Raw genomic sequence first — 21011 nt, 5'->3', positions numbered from 1 at the left:
AAGTCTATTCATGATGAAATGTCAAAGCATACTGAGCATCTTTCTCTTTGACACCATGTCTGAAATCCCGCGTGATCTGTCAAATACTAATGCATGAAAATCCTAACCTCAAAAAAATCACCCTTTAGTTTAATTTAATGCAAGGCCGGATCCAGACTTTTCATCAGGGGGGAGGGGTTCACACTCTTAGATGAGTTTTTACTCACCGCTTAAAAATGTTCTTTAATGGGCCACACTTCCTTGAATTCAAGGAAAAAGCTGCATTTAAGTACATCATTTCTCTAAAAAAATTATATTAAAACAAAGTAAGGTAAGTAAACAAATAAGTTTTGAAGAAATGTTTTGTAGTACTCACAAATTACACGTTTCAAAGCGTTTATATCATTCATCAGCCATTCATTTAACAAAATTGTTACTTGATTTTTTTGGGACATTTGTATTGTTGAAATTCGTGTTTGAATCTCAGTTCTAGAGCATCCAAGCAAATTCACTTCAAAAGTAGATTGATTTAATTTTTTTAAATCTTTTGTATTCGACTGAAAACCAATTTTGAACGTAATGAAACGCACTACTGGGTCGCTAGAACACAATAATTTCTTCCAAAAAGTCTGTTTAAAAATAGTTCCTATATTTTAAGGTTTAAAAATGTACCTACAAAATAAGTTTGTTTTCAAAAATTTAAATTCCATTTTATTTGTCAAAATATCTAGATTAAGCTATTTTCTTTCGAAAATCATTTTAAATTTTGTCTTAAAAATATTTTTGGTATAAGCACTAAGTAAAGAGATTATAAATATATGAACATTTTACATTAAAATTTCGTCAAAAAATGTTGTCCCCTTTCTGAAATATACCGAGTTTTGTAAACAAAATTAGTATTTTATTAAAAATCAAAAAAAATACATTTTTGATCATAAAAAATCATCATCAATTTAATTATTGACAAGAGCTTGCACAGAAAGAGAAGAATTATGAAATCGTTCCATTAGTTCTTGAGAAAACTTAAAAACAAAATTAAGGTTTTTAGAATGGTTCTCTTCTGGAGCAATACGAAAATATGTTTTTCTTGTAGAAAGAAGCCAAATTAAGAACACAACGTTTAGAGAAAGTTTTAGAAAAATCACATCTTGAACCGAAAAATTTGTGTGGAGACTGCTGTTATTTTTCGTTTTAATAAAATGAAAAAAGGCCTTACACTAATTGGCTGAAAATCTTAATTTCAATCAACACAATTGTTTTGACTGTAAGGGCCAGGAAAGACAGACAGACGAAAGGAATCGGGGTACCCACTTATTTCGGTTCTCTACCGTCGTAATGTCATATTTGATAGTTCCTACTCGTATATGTCGCAGTAAAAATCACTTAAATAATCACTATTTTTGTGTGTCAAAATTTCAAAAAAATGTAATAATATAATTGAAGGCGAGTTTAAGGAACTCAAAGGCAATTTGATATAAAATTCATGATCTCTTATTCAAGGCTTCTTCTTAAGAACCTGAATATTTGCTCTTTTTCTTAGAAACAATTTTTATGAAAGTAATTTAAAGTTTTTTTTTAAATTCTAAATTGAACGAAAATCAAAATTTGAGTTGTTTTTGAAAGCAAACCACTTTTTGGTGAATGTCGTTAAATTACTAATAAATCTTTAAATGAAATCTTTACTCATAAAACTTAACAGTTATAAGCATTTTGGCTTATGGGACCCCCCTGGATCGTCAATTGGTCAAAAGTTGATGAATTTGTGCTGTTTTTTTGGAATAAGGCTGAATATCCGATTCATATTATGTTCTTGGTCCAATCTTCAGTCAAAAGTAGTACTTTTAGCGACAAAGTTTAAGGAAGTAAAATATAAATGTTGTTTCCATATACAAAATATAAATAATTCAAAAGACAATGGGGTACTTATCCATTAGCGTAATACGCTTAGTTTTGAAATGAAGGGAATTCCTGCGAAAAAGCAAACAAATTATCTCCTAGGTGGGGTCATGACCCCTACGGCACCCCCTTGGATGCGAAATTGATTTAATGAAGAATAAGGTTTTATCATCTGGTAAAATTTTTAGAAAAATCTCAAAAACGGTTTTTTTACAAAAAATAAATAATAATAATATTCAGTTCAAATATCTTGGACTAAATTAAAGATCTTACCTTCAAACTAATTTTAAGTTATAAAAAATTTTGTTTTAAGTATTTATTAAAATTGAAAGTAAAAACCAACTGTTACTTTTTCTTATAAAAAAGAATCTACAAAAGTACTACCTCAAATATGAAGGCATTGGCTTCAAAATTATTTTATTCTAAGTGAAGCTTTCTTGTGAACGTGGGATATTGTTGTTATAAAAATGCAATTGGTATTTTTTCAATAAAAAATAAAAACCATCAAAAAATGGTGCGAAAATTGGTTTTCAACTAAAAATGTCGGAAACAAACAAAATATGTTGAAATCAATCATATTTTATCATATGAAAAATATTGTTGCTAACTTTCTTTAGAAAAACTGAATTGACAACTTTTTTTAGAAAACTCATATACATAATAAAACGAAAAAAAAAAACTGATAAGCAGGGATAGTACTTTACTAACTTTGCCTTGTTTTTTTGGCTTTCTTCGCCATTGTTGCTTTTTTCCGCCTGTTTTTGCTTTCTTATTAAATTTTGTTAAGAAATATTGAAAATTTAACAAGCTTTTTTGTTAATTAGCTCTTACTTGAGCTGTTAAATAACTTCGCAAATTAAAGAATTTAAAACTTAAGCGAAAAAATGCGGATTAAATAAAACGCGTGTTGACTGTGCGGAACTATCGTGTGGAATGAATTTATTTCATTTTCTTTTTCTTTTTCTTTTCCTTTTTCTTCTTAATTTTAAATTTTAAATAAAATATGGCCGGATGGGCGGGAAGTTTGAAATTTATACCAATACAATTTACAATTCATACAATTCAGTTCACAATAGTAACATTTTTTTTTTTAACTGATATAAATGTATTTTACTTTTAAGTTAAATTCAATATTTAAGATTTAAAATTCATTTTATAAAGTTTTGTACTAACGAAACAAATATCTAATAATTGGTTTAGCATTAAAAGAAATTATTCCGTTGAGAATCTGTAGTTAAAGATCTTGTATAGTTTCAAGCACACAAAAATGATTTAAAATGTTCGAATTTGCATGTATTAATGTTTATCTGCGAAAAAATGCTTGGTTCCTCTTCCTCGCCTGCATAACATGCATACCTGTTGGCGTACATTAAAGTCAATTTTGGGGTTTTTAGTCGATCCGAAAAAACATATTTTTAAAGACCTACAAAAGAACAGGTATATTTGAGAGTCTTTACCCACATATAATTTAAGCTGACAATATTCTCATCAAGGAACATCAATTGAAGAGGTGCCTGTTTTGAAATACAATACAGATAATTTAAAAAAAGTAAAAGCGCCCACTGCAGAGGAAGTCTTGAAAAATTTTACTGCCGTTTTCAATGGAAATGCAGGGCTTAAAGCGATTGAGCAGATAGATTCTGTAATAAAAGGCGACGTGGATTCCAAACATCCAGGAAACATTAAAGTGAATAATGTTGGAAGTTTTAGATGGGCTCCACTTGTTTCATCTGAAGTAGGGAGATCATTTTACTATTTTACGGTCCTTTAACAAATTCTCTAGGAATCTTAACGTAAATCAATAAAAAGATGTTTAAAAATATGAGAAGCGATTGTGATGATCAGGAAAAGTGAATACGAGACACTTTTTTACCATTTAATAACTAAAAACTTTTGACTATCGCATTTCGTAGACTCTTGATACCCACGTTAAAAGTCGAAAGTTAGTGTCTGCTTGATGCCTGCTACACCAATATAAATTTGACAATCCATCATTGATTCATAACCAGTGCTGCCCAATACTATATAATACTATTGATTTCTTCGTTATCCACTTAAATACTTTCGGAAGCTTCAAAATATTTATACTTTTTTAGATGTAAAAACAAGATTTACAACTGGTCCATGAAACCAATAATCTTTAAATTAAATAATTAAGTTAGAACGGATTGTGAAAGCCTCATACCCACAAGATGGACTCAACCAAAATAAAGAAAATATAAAAAAAGAACCCTGGTTTGACGAAGAATGTCTAAATGCATGGTTGAGGATCCTCCGTAACCCAACCCAAGGATTATTTAAGGGTTATATATAGAGGCCAATGTAAAGTTTTAAGAGCTTTGTAAGACTTAAAAAAGTTATACGCTGAAAAGCAAGCAGGCCGATTAGCATCTTGTTATAGCTCCGCTGATTTTTGGAAACTGGCTAGGGAGCTGAATGAGTAACGTTTTACTATCCCCACAAAACTGTCTTCAAATATACTGCTTTCCTTCTTTTAAATCCTGTAATAACGCTGACAAAGTGGCAATTCGCAGCACCTGGATTCGAAGTCAACTCTCTGGGGTCTGCATTTACATTTGACGAGTTGGAAGAAACGCTGAAGACGCTTAAAGATGAAAAGCAGTCGAATCGAATGGTATTCCAGTGGAATTTTTAAGATATGGACTGTCATGCTTAAAGAGCATCTTATAAAACTTGTCAATACAGTTTTGGAGGGAGAATTGACGCCAGATGAATTTTGACATACTATTATATTCCTAATCCACAAAAAAGGATTGTTATTTGATGCAGCTAACTACAGAAAGTAAGTAAGATTATTGCACTAGATATTTCAAAAGCATTTGATAGGGTTTGGCATCAGGCTCTCTTATCGAAAATGCGTGCTTTCGGTTTGCATGAATCCCTCCTTCTTTGGATTAGTAATTACCTTTCGAATCGTTCAATACAAGTTGTAATGGATGGATTCAAGTCTGAAAGTCTGGGGCTGGTGTGCCCCAGGGCTTTGTTCTATCTCCAACACTCTTTCTCATTTTTATTAATGATCTCCTGTCTGCGACATCTAATTCAATACATTGTTTCGCTTACGATAGTACTCTTAGCTTTTCATATTCGTTTTCAGATTCGCACCCCTCTTCTTCGGATGTGGAACTGCAATGACAAAATATGATAAAATCATTAAATTCCGACCTAAACAGCATTGTACAATGGGGAATAAGAAACCATTATCCATAAATGGCACTTGCGTCGAGGAAACTGAACATCTCGATATTCTTGGTATGTGTATCACCAACCACCTTTTGTTGAACGATCACATACTCGATGTCGCCAAAAATGTTGGGTTTTCTAAGGCCATGCAAGAAGTTTTTCTACCCCTCTGATCTGGATGTTATTTACAAGACTTATATACGTCCAAAGCTTGAGTATAACTCCCATATCTGGGCTGGTGCTCCTGCAACTTACTTAAGCCTCTTGGATAGTATTGAACGTAGAGAATTTAGATTGATTGGTGATATTACCATCATAAGATCATTTACGTTACTTGAACATCGTCGAAATGTTTCTTGTCTCACCCTGTTTTACCGTTATTTTAATGGTTTATGCTCAAGAGAAATAGCCATCTGCATTCCTCCCCTTAAACAGTTCAACCGTAATACTCGCGCTTCTAGGAATGCTCATAAATATACCCTCGAGCTCATCTTCTGTCGTACTGTCAAGTACAGAGATTCGTTCTTTTGCCGTACTATGTGAATGTGGAATGCATGGCCACACTCTGTCTTTCCCAGCTATTGCAATATTCAGGAATTCAAAACCAATGTGCACCGACATCTCCTTTCAACCCCTCTCTCCATTTCATAGTGCTCACTCTGTGTCTACATAATAAGGGTAATATATCCCTTTGAGTGTGCGCTTATTATAAAAAACAAAACTACAGAGGGATTTACTTTTTAAATGCATAAGCGTCTTATTAGTTGGATTGAAACCTTGCTGAGGGAGTTTCAGATTGGATTTAGACCAGGAAATTCAGCAATAGATAATGTTTTTGTATTCAGGAGCTTGGCAGATAATATCGCAAAACAAAGGAAAAAAGCTGTATATGTATTTTTTATCGATTTTAAAGCAGCTTTTGATACAATAGTAAGAGGTGGACTATTCTATAAGCTGTATAGTCTTGGGATATCATTGAAGTTTGGTCACGTTCTTGAGCACCTGTATAGAGTAACAAAGGCGGCTGTATAGACGGGAGAAGAACTCTCAGATTGGTTTGAAGCATCATCGGGAGTGAGACAAGGTTGTACATTAAGCCCTACCTTGTTTGCATTATTCATTGATGACCTTTTAGACTACCTGCAGGGTGGAGTGAATTTCGCAGGGATGCGGATTAAGGCACTTCTGCTCACAGATGATATAGTTATGTTTGCGCAATAACCGAAAACTCTACAGCTCATGATTAACAGGGTGTTTACGCTGCAGCCTTAATGCGTTCGAACCCTAGACCGAAACAGCATAGAAGAAGAAGAACAACAAAAGGAAGATCAAAATATTGTAATAAATGTCTGTCTCTGTCCTTCTATATAAAAATAAAAGTTTAGTTTTTTGGTTCATGACTGCTACGAAGCACGCGTTTTTATTTTCGATCGGAACAGTCCACTTATTCGTTTCATTACGCATACAAAATTGGTCCTTCGAGCCGGATTTCAGACACAGCACGATACAAGACTTCCAGATTTGAAAGTGCCAGAATTTAATGGCAAATTTGACGAGTGGGTTCGGTTTCGCGATCTTTTTACGTCGTTGATTGCATCAAAAGAAAAACTCACGGGCGTCGAAAAATTAGAATATCTCCAGACATGGCTCAAGGGAGATGCATTATCGATTATAAAGCACCTTACCCCAAGCAACGACAATTTTAATGTCGCGTGGAATTTAGTGAAGGCCTGTTATGATAAACCGCAGTTTATCATGGTCGCCCATTTAGATAATATTTTTGATCAACCATGCCTTAAAGCAGGATCACTCAGTGAAATTAAACGCTTATTTACGGTCACCAGTGAAAACATTAACGCGTTGCGGGCATTAAAACTACCGGTTGATGCGTGGGATGTGCTGATGGTGTATTTCTTATCCAAAAAACTAGATTCCGGGAATCGAATGCTATGGATTCGTTTCATTAAAAATAAATCAGATTCGACATTGTCAGATTTTAATCGGTTCTTAGGCGAACGTATTAACGAATTAGAAAGCCTCAACTTATCGAATATCGGTCATTCAAATGCTTACAAATCGGTTTCCAAAGATGTGGGAAAAAGAGTTATGAACGCTACTGTTCCTTCCTGCCCAAAATGTAAACATAAGCATTTCTTATATATGTGCCCACAATTTCGTGATTTAGCCATACCGGCTCGTTTTGAATTCGTTAAATCTAACAATTTATGTCCAAACTGTATTCGCACAAAGCACAATTTAAACGATTGTAAGTTTTCGCATTGCAAGATGTGTGGATTAAAGCACAATACGATGCTTCATTATGATTCCCACTCTCAATCTAATTCAAATAACATTTCACAAGCTACCTCGAGTGGTAGCTCTCGGATTCAGCAACAATCGCCAGGTTCCTCGAACGGTCTAGTGGTTAATACGATGCAACATTCTTATCGGGAGTGCTTTACGATGCTACCAACGGCATTGGTAATGGTCAGGGATGGGCGCAACGAGCCGCAAATGTGTAGAGCTCTACTTGACTCGGGTTCGCAAGCAACTCTTATTTCGGAGTCGTGTCTCCAAAGGCTAGGCCTAAAACGTATTCACGCTAAAGTTCCTATTCTCGGTCTAGGGCAGTGCGAAAGTGTTCACGGAACTCGAGGAAAAGTAAAGCTCGATATCTCCTCGCACCTTAATACAGTTAGCTTGTCGGTGCAAGCATTTATTCTTTCGTCCCTCACAAACGATTTGCCGAGCGTAGAAATTCCAAGTGTTAACTTATCGTACTTTAATAATCTGACGTTATCAGACCCAACGTGTAACCGCCCACAAAAAATCGATATTATATTGGGCGCCGATATATTTTTTGACATTATCGCAGAGGGTAGAATTACGCATCCTTCAGGGTCAGCGGTCGCGCAGAATACCATATTTGGCTGGGTGATTGCCGGAAACATTTCATTGGCCCACGAACATTGTTTAGGAATTTTCCACTCCACGGTTGATACCGATACGCTTCTACGAAAATTCTTCGAGCACGAAAATATGTTTGATGGTAATTCCACCGAGTACGAGGTAAGTGAAACCATTGAAAATCATTTTGCATCTACACATTTTATCAATTCGGACGGTAGATTTGTAGTTAGCTTGCCGTTTTCAAGAACACCAATCGAATTTGGAAACTCCCGAGATGCAGCATTAAAACGGCTAACTGCAATGGAGAGACGATTCTCCAAGGACTTAAATCTAAAACGCGAATACGCAGCATTTATGGAGGAGTATGAGCAGCTAGGTCATATGTCCGTTGTGCCCGAAAGTGAACGCGAACGTTCAGCATTCTACTTACCCCATCATGCGATATTAAAGCCCACTAGTACTACTACTAAGTTAAGGGTCGTCTTTGACGCGTCATGTAAGTCCACGAATGGATTTTCCTTGAACGATTATTTGCGCGTCGGACCTACGATACAAAACGATTTAATTACAAACCTTGTCAAGTTTCGAAAACTTAAAATTGCGGTCAAGGCTGACATTGCAAAAATGTACCGTCAAATATTGGTAAACGCGAACGACGTACATTTCCAGCGTATAGTTTGGAGGAAAAACGTTAGTGAAGAGCCGCGTGATTATCAACTCCAAACAGTTACATACGGTACGGCTTCCGCCTCTTTTTTGGCCACGAGGGTCTTAAAACAAATCGGCATCAATAATATAGCGAGATATCCGCGGGCTTCGGACAGCCTAATTAATGACTTTTATGTAGATGACTTTATGTCTACTTTCGATTCCATTGAAGATGCCACAAGTGTTAAAAATGATCTTTGCCATATTTTGAAACAATCGGGAATGGACCTTCGAAAATGGTCTTCAAACTCGCGAGAATTTTTAAATACAATCGATGCCGAGCATCAAGAGACAGCAACCGAGTTGTGTATTGGCGAGAATGGTGTAAAAACATTAGGGTTATGGTGGAACGTTGAAGTCGATTGCTTTGAGTTCCATGCATCGTTAAATACCCTACGTGCACAAGCCACAAAACGAGAAGTGTTATCGGACATTGCGCGCGTCTTCGATCCCTTAGGATGGCTTTCGCCAACAGTTGTCAAAATGAAGGTTTTCATGAAGCATCTTTGGCTAAGACAAATAGGGTGGGATGAGTTTATCCCTATGGACCTTTACAACAAGTGGTCAGAATTCAGATCGGATCTGGATTCCCTGCGTGTCATCCAAATTCCGCGTTGGCTGCATTCAAGTGAGGGGAAGGTTATGGAATTGCACGGCTTTGCTGACGCGTCAGAGTCAGCATATTCTGCTGCAGTATATTCCAGAGTGGTAGGACCCGACGGTATTCTAACTGCGCTCATTTGCGCGAAAACAAGAACTGCGCCAACAAAACCTACACTTACAATACCGCGCCTTGAACTATGTGGCTCTTTATTGCTAACGAAATTACTTAGCAAGGTGAAAGATGCCCTTATGATTCATGAAACCGAATGCTTTGCCTATACGGATTCAACAACCGTTCTTCATTGGATTCACGGATTCCCCCGACAGAGAAACGTATTTGTTGACAACCGAATTTCTCAAATCGTCAGTAAATTTCCTGTATCTATATGGCATCACGTACGAACGGCAGATAATCCCGCAGATTGTGCCACCCGCGGTATAATGCCACATTGCCTGACTAATTTGAACTTATGGTGGAACGGGCCGCGGTTTTTACGCAATGAGGTGATTACGTTTTCTACCTTGCCAGAATATAGTGAAAGTGCAAACGAATGCAAACTTGTCTGTTTAACTGAAACTCCGAACATTAAAAACTTTGAAATATCTACACGTTTCTCGAATCTTAACCGTCTTTTGCGCGTTGTTACGCGATGTATTCTTTTGTTTCGAAGACGACAAACACAAAATCCATCGCGAATTTACTTTCTTTCACCGCAAGATCTACTTTTGGCAAAAATCGCTCTCGTTCGGATCTCGCAATTCCAGTACTTTCTCGACGAAATAAATTGTTTAAAAAACTTTGATGCGGTCTCGAAAAAGAGTAAATATCGATTTATGGATCCTTTTATCGACAAATTCGGAATACTCCGCGTAGGAGGGCGATTGAAAAACGCTTCAATACCGTTCGATCAGAAGCATCCAATCATTCTTCACAAGGATGATCATTTTACGACGCTTATTGTCAGCGACTGTCATATAAGCAATATGCATGCCGGAATACGACAGATGACGTATCTTCTGCATCTTAATTATTTCATTCTCGGTGTTCATCATGTAATCAAACGATGCGTATATAAGTGCCCTACATGTGTACGACAACGAGGAATACCTTATCAACAGAAGATGGGCAATTTGCCCCAGCAACGATTGGAACCGGGAGTGACCTTCGGCAATACCGGCGTCGATTATGCTGGGCCATTTACGGCCAGGTCTTGGAGAGGACGAGGTGCGAAGCAATATAAGGTGTACGTGGCCTTATTTATTTGCATGGCAACGAAGGCCATACATTTGGAGGTAGTCACCGAGCTTTCATCAGCAGCCTTCATAGCTGCATTGCGAAGATTTGTGGCCAGGCGTGGTAAGTGCCATACTATTTTTAGTGACAACGGCACAAATTTCATGGGCGCCAATCAAACCCTTCGCGAATGGGCGAATCTTCTCAATTGACCAGCTTTCAAACTGACGTCACAGGTGAACTTACCACCAACGGAATTAATTGGATCTTCTCACCGCCTCATGGTCCGCATTTCGGTGGACTTTGGGAGGCCGGCGTTAAAACATTAAAATTTCATTTACGAAGAGTGATGGCGAACACATCAGTGACCTACGAAGAATTTTCAACGATCTTGTGCCAAATCGAGGCATGTGCAAATTCAAGGCCATTGTGCGCTCGTTTTGAAGGTGATGTCGACCCTTTGACCCCAGCGCATTTTCTGATCTCGAGACCTTTGTTGACTGTGCCTGATCCAACCGATCTAAACTGCAAAATTTCACTATCGAATAGGTGGCAATACCTGCAATCTCTTGTTCATGGTTTTTGGCAAAAATGGTCTCAAGATTACATCAACCAATTGCGCAAGAGGTCAAAATGGCAAGAGAAGTCTAAAAATATCGAAATAGACGATGTAGTCCTCATAAGGGATGAAAATCAACCGCCATGCCGATGGCTTACCGGAAGAATCGTCAAAACCTATCCCGGACAAGATGGACTTGTACGAGTTGCGTCCGTCGTTACAGCTAAGGGTGAATTTAAGCGGCCAATTTGCAAACTATGTCCTCTATTACTTGGTTGAAGCCGGCCTTCAACGGCGGGAGGATGTTTACGCTGCAGCCTTAATGCGTTCGAACCCTAGACCGAAACAGCATAGAAGAAGAAGAACAACAAAAGGAAGATCAAAATATTGTAATAAATGTCTGTCTCTGTCCTTCTATATAAAAATAAAAGTTTAGTTTTTTGGTTCATGACTGCTACGAAGCACGCGTTTTTATTTTCGATCGGAACAGTCCACTTATTCGTTTCATTACGCATACACAGGGCTTACCAGTATTATCAGCTATGGAAGTTAATAGTTGATATAGGTAAATCCAAGGTTATGGTTGTTAAAAGTGACGGTGGACGTAATGCATCAAATGGAAAATGGAGCTATAATCGCAAAAATATTGAGTGTGTGCCAAAATACAAATACCTTGGCATTACTGTTACAAATGATTTAAATATGGATAAACTATCGCTTACAATAAAGAGTCGATAGGACAAAATATAAGGACAAATTGGAATAATGATAAGGTTTTGTTGAATTACTTACTTCATAAATATATTTCATATTTCCATTTTAATATCTTTTGTTCAAAACATTTATTAATACATTTTTTTTTCAATTTAATTTTATATAAGAAAACACTTTATTAAAAATTTGCAAACAAAAAATATTATAATAATAATATTCGAAATAATGACCCGCTCTACTGTATTTCTTTCAACCCTATCTCTGTCTTAATATTTTTCAAATAGTTGATAAGGTATAGTTCCACTGTTAATAGCATTACTTTCAAAGAATGTCAATTGCTTTCCAGTAGATGCTTTAATTTCCTTGTAAAGTGAATAAACTGCCATCCAACATAAACAACAAAAACCTAAAAAGAATTTAAAAAAAAATTAAATTTAATATATTTAAAAAAAAATACACCAAAACTTACCAATAATCAATAAAAGAAGAAGGGAGGCTACAATTTGAATTGGTTCAGCAGTCAATGTTGATCCAGCCAGAATTAGAAAACCAAGGGGAATTATAACCAAAAGGCCTAAGCCTTTAACTATAAGCCATGGTAAGAGAAAACGATGCTTGTTCTAAAAATAAGAAAAACAAACAAAAAATAATTAAATACAAAATACATTTCTTTAATTTTATTATTCGAAAGAAATCACGTTTTAAGCATTAAGTCTTTGAGAAAATCAACTTTACATCACGATTGTTGTTAAACATTTCTGCTAAAATGAATGTTTCTTTAGTTTTTGTAAATGTAATCAGTCAATTCAATGTCAATATAAAGAGGGTGTCACAAAATTTGTGGACATTTTTTAAAATATATAGTTTTGCTTATTTTATTTAAAATCATGACAGAATGGAAATAAATGTTGTCTGTCTAACTGAAGTCAATGGAGTTAAAAAGGGTAAAAGTCTTCTAAGTTCGTTTAGGTAAAAACAAGGAAGAACAGGTCTCTAGAACTTCTACGGGCACTATTGCGCGATTTCATTAAAAAGCTGAATATTTTGTAAGTTAACAAAATTTTACGAAACTGAACAGAAGTCGCTCGCTTAAGTTTGTTTAAGTCCAGTCCATCAGAAATAGTGGATACTTAAGGCCCAGCTGGAAGAGCTTAGGTAAGCACAGGCTTAAAGACACATTATGTTTATTAAAGTTATGATAAAATGTTTGCTCCCGTAGCTTTCTGCCAAAATAATAATGAATGTTATAATTTATTTTATGAAAGTTGTCATATTGAATTATTAATTGAATTGATTTAAAATCGTTCATATTTTTGTCGCTCATTTTGTGATAACAGATCGGTTTTCCCAAGAAGACTATCACATCAAGTTTTTAAAGTTGAAAATTTTAATGCGGAAGCAAAACCAAGGAATTAACCTTAAAACTACGAGTAATTTGAAAATTTCTGAAAACTAAGTGAGGCACTAAAAATATTTCAATTGCTTTTAGAAAATACAAACTTTCACTATGAAAAATAATTAGAAAAATTGATGTTAAGAACTAGGTCTTGTTTATTAAAGCCTTGAAAATACTCTATTTTCTATTTTTTAATAGTTTACTTTAAGGAACTTGTCTTGAAGAAGAAGCTAAGAGATTGGAAAAGTTCAGCACATAACAATTCCTTCAAAAATCGTTTTTAACTTCTCATAAGATATCATTATATAGTAGGTATTATGTAAAATATTTTTCAACTTGTAGTATATTTTACGAACAAAAAGGGAACTGACCTCCAGAATGACTGTATGCAACTAATATTGACGTTTTTGACATTTGGTAAAATTTCGAAAAATCAAGTTCGCATTTTTTTTGCAAAAAATACAAACCTTAACAAAATTATAACAAATTGTTAAAAACAGATTTTTGACTCGAATATCTATAAGGTAAAAAATATAACACTTAAATATTATAATATAAATATTTAAATATTGATTTAAAAACTATTGAATTATGTGCAAAATATTAATTTCAATATAAGTATTTTAGGAACAAGGAAAAATACATTTTTAACAATTTAGTAAACTCTCTATTGAAAACTATGGCCTAGTGACTTAGAACTCTCAACTATTCCTGTGTTCGAGAAATGTTCTCACTGATGGAGGGGACCTACAGTTTGAAGCCGAATCCGAACGGCTTATTTGAGAAAGAGCTGCTTTTATGGCTAGGATTACTCTTGAAGGGTTTGCAAATTTCTCGCAAGAGGCAGTATCCGTAAAATAATCTTTATGTGGCACAGGCAAGGATTGAACGCAAGACCTCTGGCATCATAGTCCAACGCACTTACCATCACGCCATGGCTAATACAAAAACTATCACTTTGCTAAAATTAAAATCACGAAATGAGATTTTTTCTAATAAATTAAGAAAATATTTTTGAAAGACGAAGATTTTGACTAGTTGAGGAATTGGTTTTGTGCAAAAAAATGTTTTGAGTTCCTAGCAAGTCTCTTCGAAGAACTGGATGATAGAAAATTTTAATCAATCAGTTCGTATCTTGGTTGAAAATCAAAACAAATCAGATCGATTAACAAATTGTAGGTTAAGGGTTTCAACGGAATTTCAAGAACTTGTACCACAAATTTTTTTGTGAAGGAATATGCTGATTTTGGTAATTAAACACAAGGCTTTACCTACGCACAAATAAATCGTATAGAAGCAGGGGATGGAATGGTCCACTTTCTAAACGAAAATTTCAATTAATAGGTCCATTTAAGTTTATTTGCTTTGTTTATTTAAACGAACTGTCACGTTTTAGACATGTTCGAATAACCGTTTTTTTAAATAAATGGAATTTACTAATTAGCAAATTTAAAAGAAAGGCTTAGAATATTGGAATCTTCAGCAATTTGCTAAATATTTAGAAATTTGTTAAGAACTTATTAATATGTTGTTTAAAATTTTACGACAGTATTTCTTAAATGAATTAAAGCCCTGTCAAAAATACTAATTTTTTTCTTTAATTTCTCGAATACATCTCAACTGAAAACAGTTTAAACTTCCCTAAATAAAAAATAAAAGAAATGATTTCTTACAATAAAATATCACTGTACATTTTGGGGGGTGCCGATGGGAAGTTATTAATTCGGTCTCTTATTTAATTTAACTAGAAATTAAAAGAAGCTGATGAAGATGCGACCAACACTGATAACTTCCAATTACGTCTTTCTATTTGTCTTGCTTAAAAGTTTGTAGGTGTTGGGTTAAAAAAAAATTTTGTTGAATTATTCTTACCAATTTTAAAATTACCAATAAAATTTTTCATACAAAGAAATAGTTTAGTTTCAAAATCTAGTTTTGTTTAATAGATTTTAAGTCGATTTTTTTTTTTACCAATCTTAGTAGCATTTCTAAAATTTTTATAAATTGGGTGAATGAAATTAATTTGAGAGATATCAAGAACCGAACATCAATTTTTACTAAATTTGCGTACTATTTCTTGTAGATTTTATTTTTTTATGAAAAAACGGACTGTTGGGTTTTTATAAAAAAAAAACTACTGAATATCGACAACAATATTTTCTGGGAAATACAAAAAAGTTTGAAGACATTACTTTTAATTTTTGAAAAGCTATTTGAGTCGAGTTTTAGCATTGTTTTTTTGTTAGGTTTTTATTTTTTGTAAAAAAAACTGTCAAAAAGATTTTTCTCAAAATTTTAGTGAAAGTTGACAACAATATTTTTTAAAAGATAAAAGTAGTTTGAAGCCAATATCTCAAGGTTTTGAAAAGAAATTTTAGTCGAAAATAATTTTATACCAACTTTTATTAATTTTTTTGTTTAGGTTTTTATTTTTTGTAAAAAAACTGTCAATTCGATTTTTTTCAAAATTTTATCAGATGTTAAAAATTTAATTTTTCGCGACACAAAATTTTTTTGGAGATAAAATCATTTTGTATTCGTAAAATTTTCGAGGTGCCTAATTTTTGTACAGTGTTTTTGATTTATAAAAAAAACCGTTAATAGGATTTTTTTTTTCAAAAAATATATTGGTTTGGTATCACGTTACAATATATTATATACAATTTAATTCAATTCTCTAGCGTTTTTAGTTCATGAGATATTTAGGGTTAATTAAACTTTCCATCTTTTTTTTTAAACTGCTATGGTAAAAAAAACCGACCACACAATTTTCTTGAGAGCCCTTTCTTCATCTTTCTGCCTTTTTATATGTATAACAAAATTTATATGAAGTTGATATCTTTACCGGTTCTTAAGCTATCAACAACGAAAAAAACGTTGTGAACGTTCGGACATCTTTCTAAAAATCTTTTATTTCGACTCTAGGGAAACTCGACTCTTGAAACGTCGAGAAATGTCAAAATTTTAAATTTAACATATCGGACCCATTACAATAACTTCCTATGGGAAGTTAAAAATGACATTCACATTTTTCAAAGTTCCAAGGGCCCTGAATCTTAATCAAATATTTTTAAAGTGATATTTGTGCCTACGTGCGTTCGTACGTTTTGAATACCATTTTTCATCGTCGATATCAGTACTTTTAAAATATTGTTTTTTTTTTTAGAAAAAAAGCATCAAAAGTTGCTAAAATGACTTCTTTAAAAATAAAGTCGTTAGATTTTTGTATTATAGAGTTTAAAAAATCTTGGTTGACACCAAATATCTCACGAACCAATAACACTAACGACGTCAATAACACTAGAGACGAATATTTTGTTAACAAGGAAATGTAACGAAGAAAAAACGTTTTTGACATATTGTGAAATTTTGGAAAAAAAATCAAAGTAACGTTTTTTACAAAAAAAAAACTACTAAAAGTTGGTAAAGATTGGTTTTTTACTCAAATATCTCTTAGAGTAGTACCCGTGGCATGATGGTTAGTGCGTTGGACTGTCATGCCAGAGGTCTTGGGTTCGATCCCTGCCTATGCCATCTTTAGTCTTCTCACGGGTACTGCCTCTTGCGAGAAATTTACAATTTCCCGAAGAGTAACTCTTGTCATGAAAATGTGCTTATTCAAATTAGCCGTTCGGATTCGGTATATAAACTGTAGGTCCCCTCCATTCTTGACAACTTGTAATGGTTGAGAGTTGTAAGTCACTAGGCCCTAGTTCTAAACGGACTGCTGCGCCGCCCAATTTATTTTTTATCTCTTAGAAAAATAGAGTTAGAGCTTTCAAACTTAGTTTATCTTATAAGAAATATTGTTTTTCAACTCAATTTATTTTAAATTAAAAAAAAAATGTTTAAAGAACATTGTTGTTAATATTTTGTTAAAGTTTTAGAAAAATCTCTGACGTATTTCTTTTTAAAATGTATATATACATATCAAAAGCAATACGAAATATCCGAAGAAGATAAATGCTCAACTATCACGGAAAGGAAAACTTACAAAAATTCACTTAATTACAAAGCTATCTAAAACATCAATTATAATAATTAAAATTTGTGGATACACAAGCGGAACGGAATGTGGTAATGTCTCTAGTAACTATCCCTTAATCAATGCACAAATTCTAGGAGTAAAGACCAGACTCTTTATAATTCTGTCTAAATTATAAGTTTCTACTTTCTCAGAATTTAATAAGTTATTTTAATTTTATTTAAATTTTTCTATAGAATACGAAAATGCATCTTATTACAGGATTTATTTATTATTTGTTGACTTTAAATTTGGGGTTTCCCAACATCAACAACTTTTTTCCAACGATAAGTGCTTTAAATGGACCGGTTTATTATTATCACAGTCCTCAAACAAGTTATAGGTACATATATCTTTTTTTCTTTTGTTTACAAAAAGTCAAAACAAATAAAATAAAGTAACAACAAGAAAAATAATAAAAGAAAACAAACAAGAAAGAGAAGAAACAGAGACATTCATCATTCTCTAGCGTCTTGGCGTCAGAAATCACAATGAAAATGTTTTTTTTTTTTTTAAATTGATAGGTCGTACAATAATATAAAAGTGCACATAAAAGACTTGAAGAAAAAACATATAATTTAAATGTAGATATTATGTTGCTACTATGTAGATACTTACCGAAGTTATTCCATTAATTAGTAAGCCAGTTATGAGAACATTTAGGACGGAAATTGACAAAAATATGATATCACATCGAAGGGTCTCTGTAAAGAAATTATTTAAAAAAATTGTTAACTTTGAATTTAAACTAATTTACGAATAGTCTCAGCTTTAGAAGGGCTTTCATATTCATCATCTTCGGGATCGTATCTAGATAGATGATTCATTGTGCTGCTTATAGTTATAGCCGATATCGCTAAGCCCAGCCAACCAAGAACCAAGCCTGCGGTACGAAGGCTCATGCAGCAGCATCCTGTGAGAGTCATGATGTTTGAAATTGGGTTCTTCTCTTTTTTTCGATTTTTGAAATAATTTTTAAAAATACAACGCGAAATCCAAATTATATGCTCTTCGATTGAACGCTCGCAAGCAACTGCTTTAGTTTAAGGTTTTACTGATGAGATCGGAGCTGTGATGTGAGTCCGTGGTTGGTATCGTCGTCGTCGTCATATGATGTGGAATATACTTGATGCTATGAAAAACAAGTTTCTACTATAATTACCTTGAAGTTGAGCAGATCTTGTGTGGTGGTGGCAGGCGCGGTGGGTCGCGACGACGACGGTGGATGGCGTTGCCGCGATCGTGCTTTTTGTACACGCTTATTTCAGATTGGCAAACAAAAAGAAATGATTGCACGTTTTTCTCATTTTTCAATTTTTTGAATAAAAAAAAAAGAACTTAGGTATTTTCCAGCATTTTGGTACATTCATTTAGAAGTAAAGAGTTTTTGAAGTTTATTTTGCTAAAACAACTTGAAAAAAGCTTTTGCATTCTCTTGAGATATTTTTGAAAAAGATCTGGAAATGAGCAAAATATTGGAATTTTTTTGCTTTAAAATTATGAAACAGTGGTTGAAGACTAATCAACGTCCATATGAATGCAATTTTTGAATTGAATAATTATTAAAGAAAAAGAACAATTTCAAAATGTTGACTAACTTTTTGAATTTTCACATAAACTGTCAGCTGCTTCCCAATTCGATGTTGAACGGTCGAGATTCTCGTTTTTTTATAAAGGGTGATTTTTTTGAGGTTAGGATTTTCATGCATTAGTATTTGACAGATCACGCGGGATTTCAGACATGGTGTCAAAGAGAAATATGCTCAGTATGCTTTGACATTTCATCATGAATAGACTTACTAACGAGCAACGCTTGCAAATTATTGAATTTTATTACCAAAATCAGTGTTCAGTTCGAAATGTGTTTCGCGCTTTACGTCCGATTTATGGTCTACATAATCGACCAAGTGAGCAAACAATTAATGCGATTGTGACCAAGTTTCGCACTCAGTTTACTTTATTGGACATTAAACCAACCACACGAATGCGTACAGTGCGTACAGAAGAGAATATTGCGTCTGTTTCTGAGAGTGTTGCTGAAGACCGTGAAATGTCGATTCGTCGCCGTTCGCAGCAATTGGGTTTGTGTTATTCGACCACATGGAAGATTTTACGCAAAGATCTTGGTGTAAAACCGTATAAAATACAGCTCGTGCAAGAACTGAAGCCGAACGATCTGCAACAACGTCGAATTTTCAGTGAATGGGCCCTAGAAAAGTTGGCAGAAAATCCGCTTTTTTATCGACAAATTTTGTTCAGCGATGAGGCTCATTTCTGGTTGAATGGCTACGTAAATAAGCAAAATTGCAGCATTTGGAGTGAAGAGCAACCAGAAGCCGTTCAAGAACTGCCCATGCATCCCGAAAAATGCACAGTTTGGTGTGGTTTGTACGCTGGTGGAATTATTGGACCGTATTTTTTCAAAGATGCTGTTGGACGCAACGTTACGGTGAATGGCGATCGCTATCGTTCAATGCTAACAAACTTTTTGTTGCCAAAAATGGAAGAACTGAACTTGGTTGACATGTGGTTTCAACAAGATGGCGCTACATGCCACATAGCTCGCGATTCTATGGCCATTTTGAGGGAAAACTTCGGAGAACAATTCATCTCAAGGAATGGACCGGTAAGTTGGCAACCAAGATCATGCGATTTGACGCCTTTAGACTATTTTTTGTAGGGCTATGTCAAGTCTAAAGTCTACACAAATCAGCCAGCAACTATTCCAGCTTTGGAAGACAACATTTCCGAAGAAATTCAAGCTATTCCGGCCGAAATGCTGGAAAAAGTTAACCAAAATTGGACTTTCCGAATGGACCACCTAAGACGCAGCCGCGGTCAACGTTTAAATGAAATTATCTTCAATTAAATGTCATGGACCAATCTAACGTTTCAAATAAAGAATCGATGAGATTTTGCAAATTTTATGCGTTTTTTTTTTTAAAGTTCTCAAGCACTTAAAAAATCACCGTTTAGCTGCATAAAAAGTTTCAATGGTTGTTGTCTATGGTTTGACAATTGATAATGTCAAATTGTGTTGACATTTTGTTCAGTTATTTCGGAAATTCGCTTTAAAAAATAAAGTTCATAAAGTTATTCGTTAATTTTATGGTGTTTAAGAATGAAGTTCACTTTGCTTCAACCATTACTTTACAACTTTACATCCATACAAATTGAACGTTTGATGCGGTCAACGCTCTGCCTTTCGAAATGAGGGAGGATCTACCTTTAGCCCGCCATTGGTGACGCAAATTTGACTTTGATCAATGGTGACGCCGGTCTCATGGACCGGGTTTTTCAACTTAAGATTTTTCGAAATGTGTTACTAATATTTCGTGTTTTTTTGAATTAATCAGCTTAACATCAACGAAAGTAAGTTCTAAAAAGATAATGAAAATTACTTGACGATGAAGAAATGTCCCATAAGCAACGTATTTACTTGACGCATCGCAAAAATCAGCTGATCATTTAACTTTTCTGATTTTCTCTCCTGCAGGTCCGTTGACAGCAGTTGTCAATCGTAGGCATGTTCGATACCATAGTGCATCGCTGTGCTCCGAACTCGTCATGAGGATTGTTCACTCTAGTTTAGTTGCAACTAGATGGTGCAATAACTGAAAGTTTTGTAAATTATTTTCACGATTTTATGACGCCAACTGTGAAAGTTTTTTCGATTTTTAAATCTATTAAACGCAAACAAAATATAAAGTAAACCTCAGTAAGCTCTGAGTTCAAGTAATTGAACAGACCTGGCAGCGTGAATTATGACCCAATCACAAACACG

General features: G+C 34.3%; 2 protein-coding genes across 2 annotated transcripts in view; one reads left to right on the top strand and one right to left on the bottom strand.

Annotated features, from left to right (window-relative positions):
* LOC129952430 (pre-mRNA splicing regulator USH1G) overlaps positions 1–21011 on the top strand; it is a 104015-nt gene that overhangs the window by 76517 nt on the left and 6487 nt on the right. The window lies entirely within an intron of this gene.
* Positions 11959–18281, bottom strand: LOC129952433 (uncharacterized). The gene is made up of 4 exons (XM_056065006.1): positions 17985–18281; positions 17846–17931; positions 12277–12427; positions 11959–12213 (listed from the first exon to the last, which is right to left on the bottom strand). The coding sequence occupies exons 1-4, from the start codon at positions 18151–18153 to the stop codon at positions 12074–12076; spliced, it is 546 nt and encodes a 181-aa protein (XP_055920981.1). The 5' UTR covers positions 18154–18281; the 3' UTR covers positions 11959–12073.

The sequence above is a fragment of the Eupeodes corollae genome, chromosome 3 (genome assembly GCF_945859685.1).
Source record: "Eupeodes corollae chromosome 3, idEupCoro1.1, whole genome shotgun sequence".
In the NCBI taxonomy this organism is placed as follows: Eukaryota; Metazoa; Arthropoda; class Insecta; order Diptera; family Syrphidae; genus Eupeodes; species Eupeodes corollae.
This window is presented reverse-complemented; position numbering and strand designations above follow the sequence as displayed.

What these genes read in the sequence shown, in the direction of transcription:
- LOC129952433 (XM_056065006.1), bottom strand. Translation starts at nt 18,153, where the DNA reads ATGACTCTCACAGGATGCTGCTGCATGAGCCTTCGTACCGCAGGCTTG. An exon ending in TTCTAAAGCTGAGACTATTC is followed by an intron (nt 17,932 to 17,984) that starts GTAAATTAGTTT and finishes ATTTCTTTACAG; the next exon opens with AGACCCTTCGATGTGATATC. An exon ending in TAATTAATGGAATAACTTCG is followed by an intron (nt 12,428 to 17,845) that starts GTAAGTATCTAC and finishes TCTTATTTTTAG; the next exon opens with AACAAGCATCGTTTTCTCTT.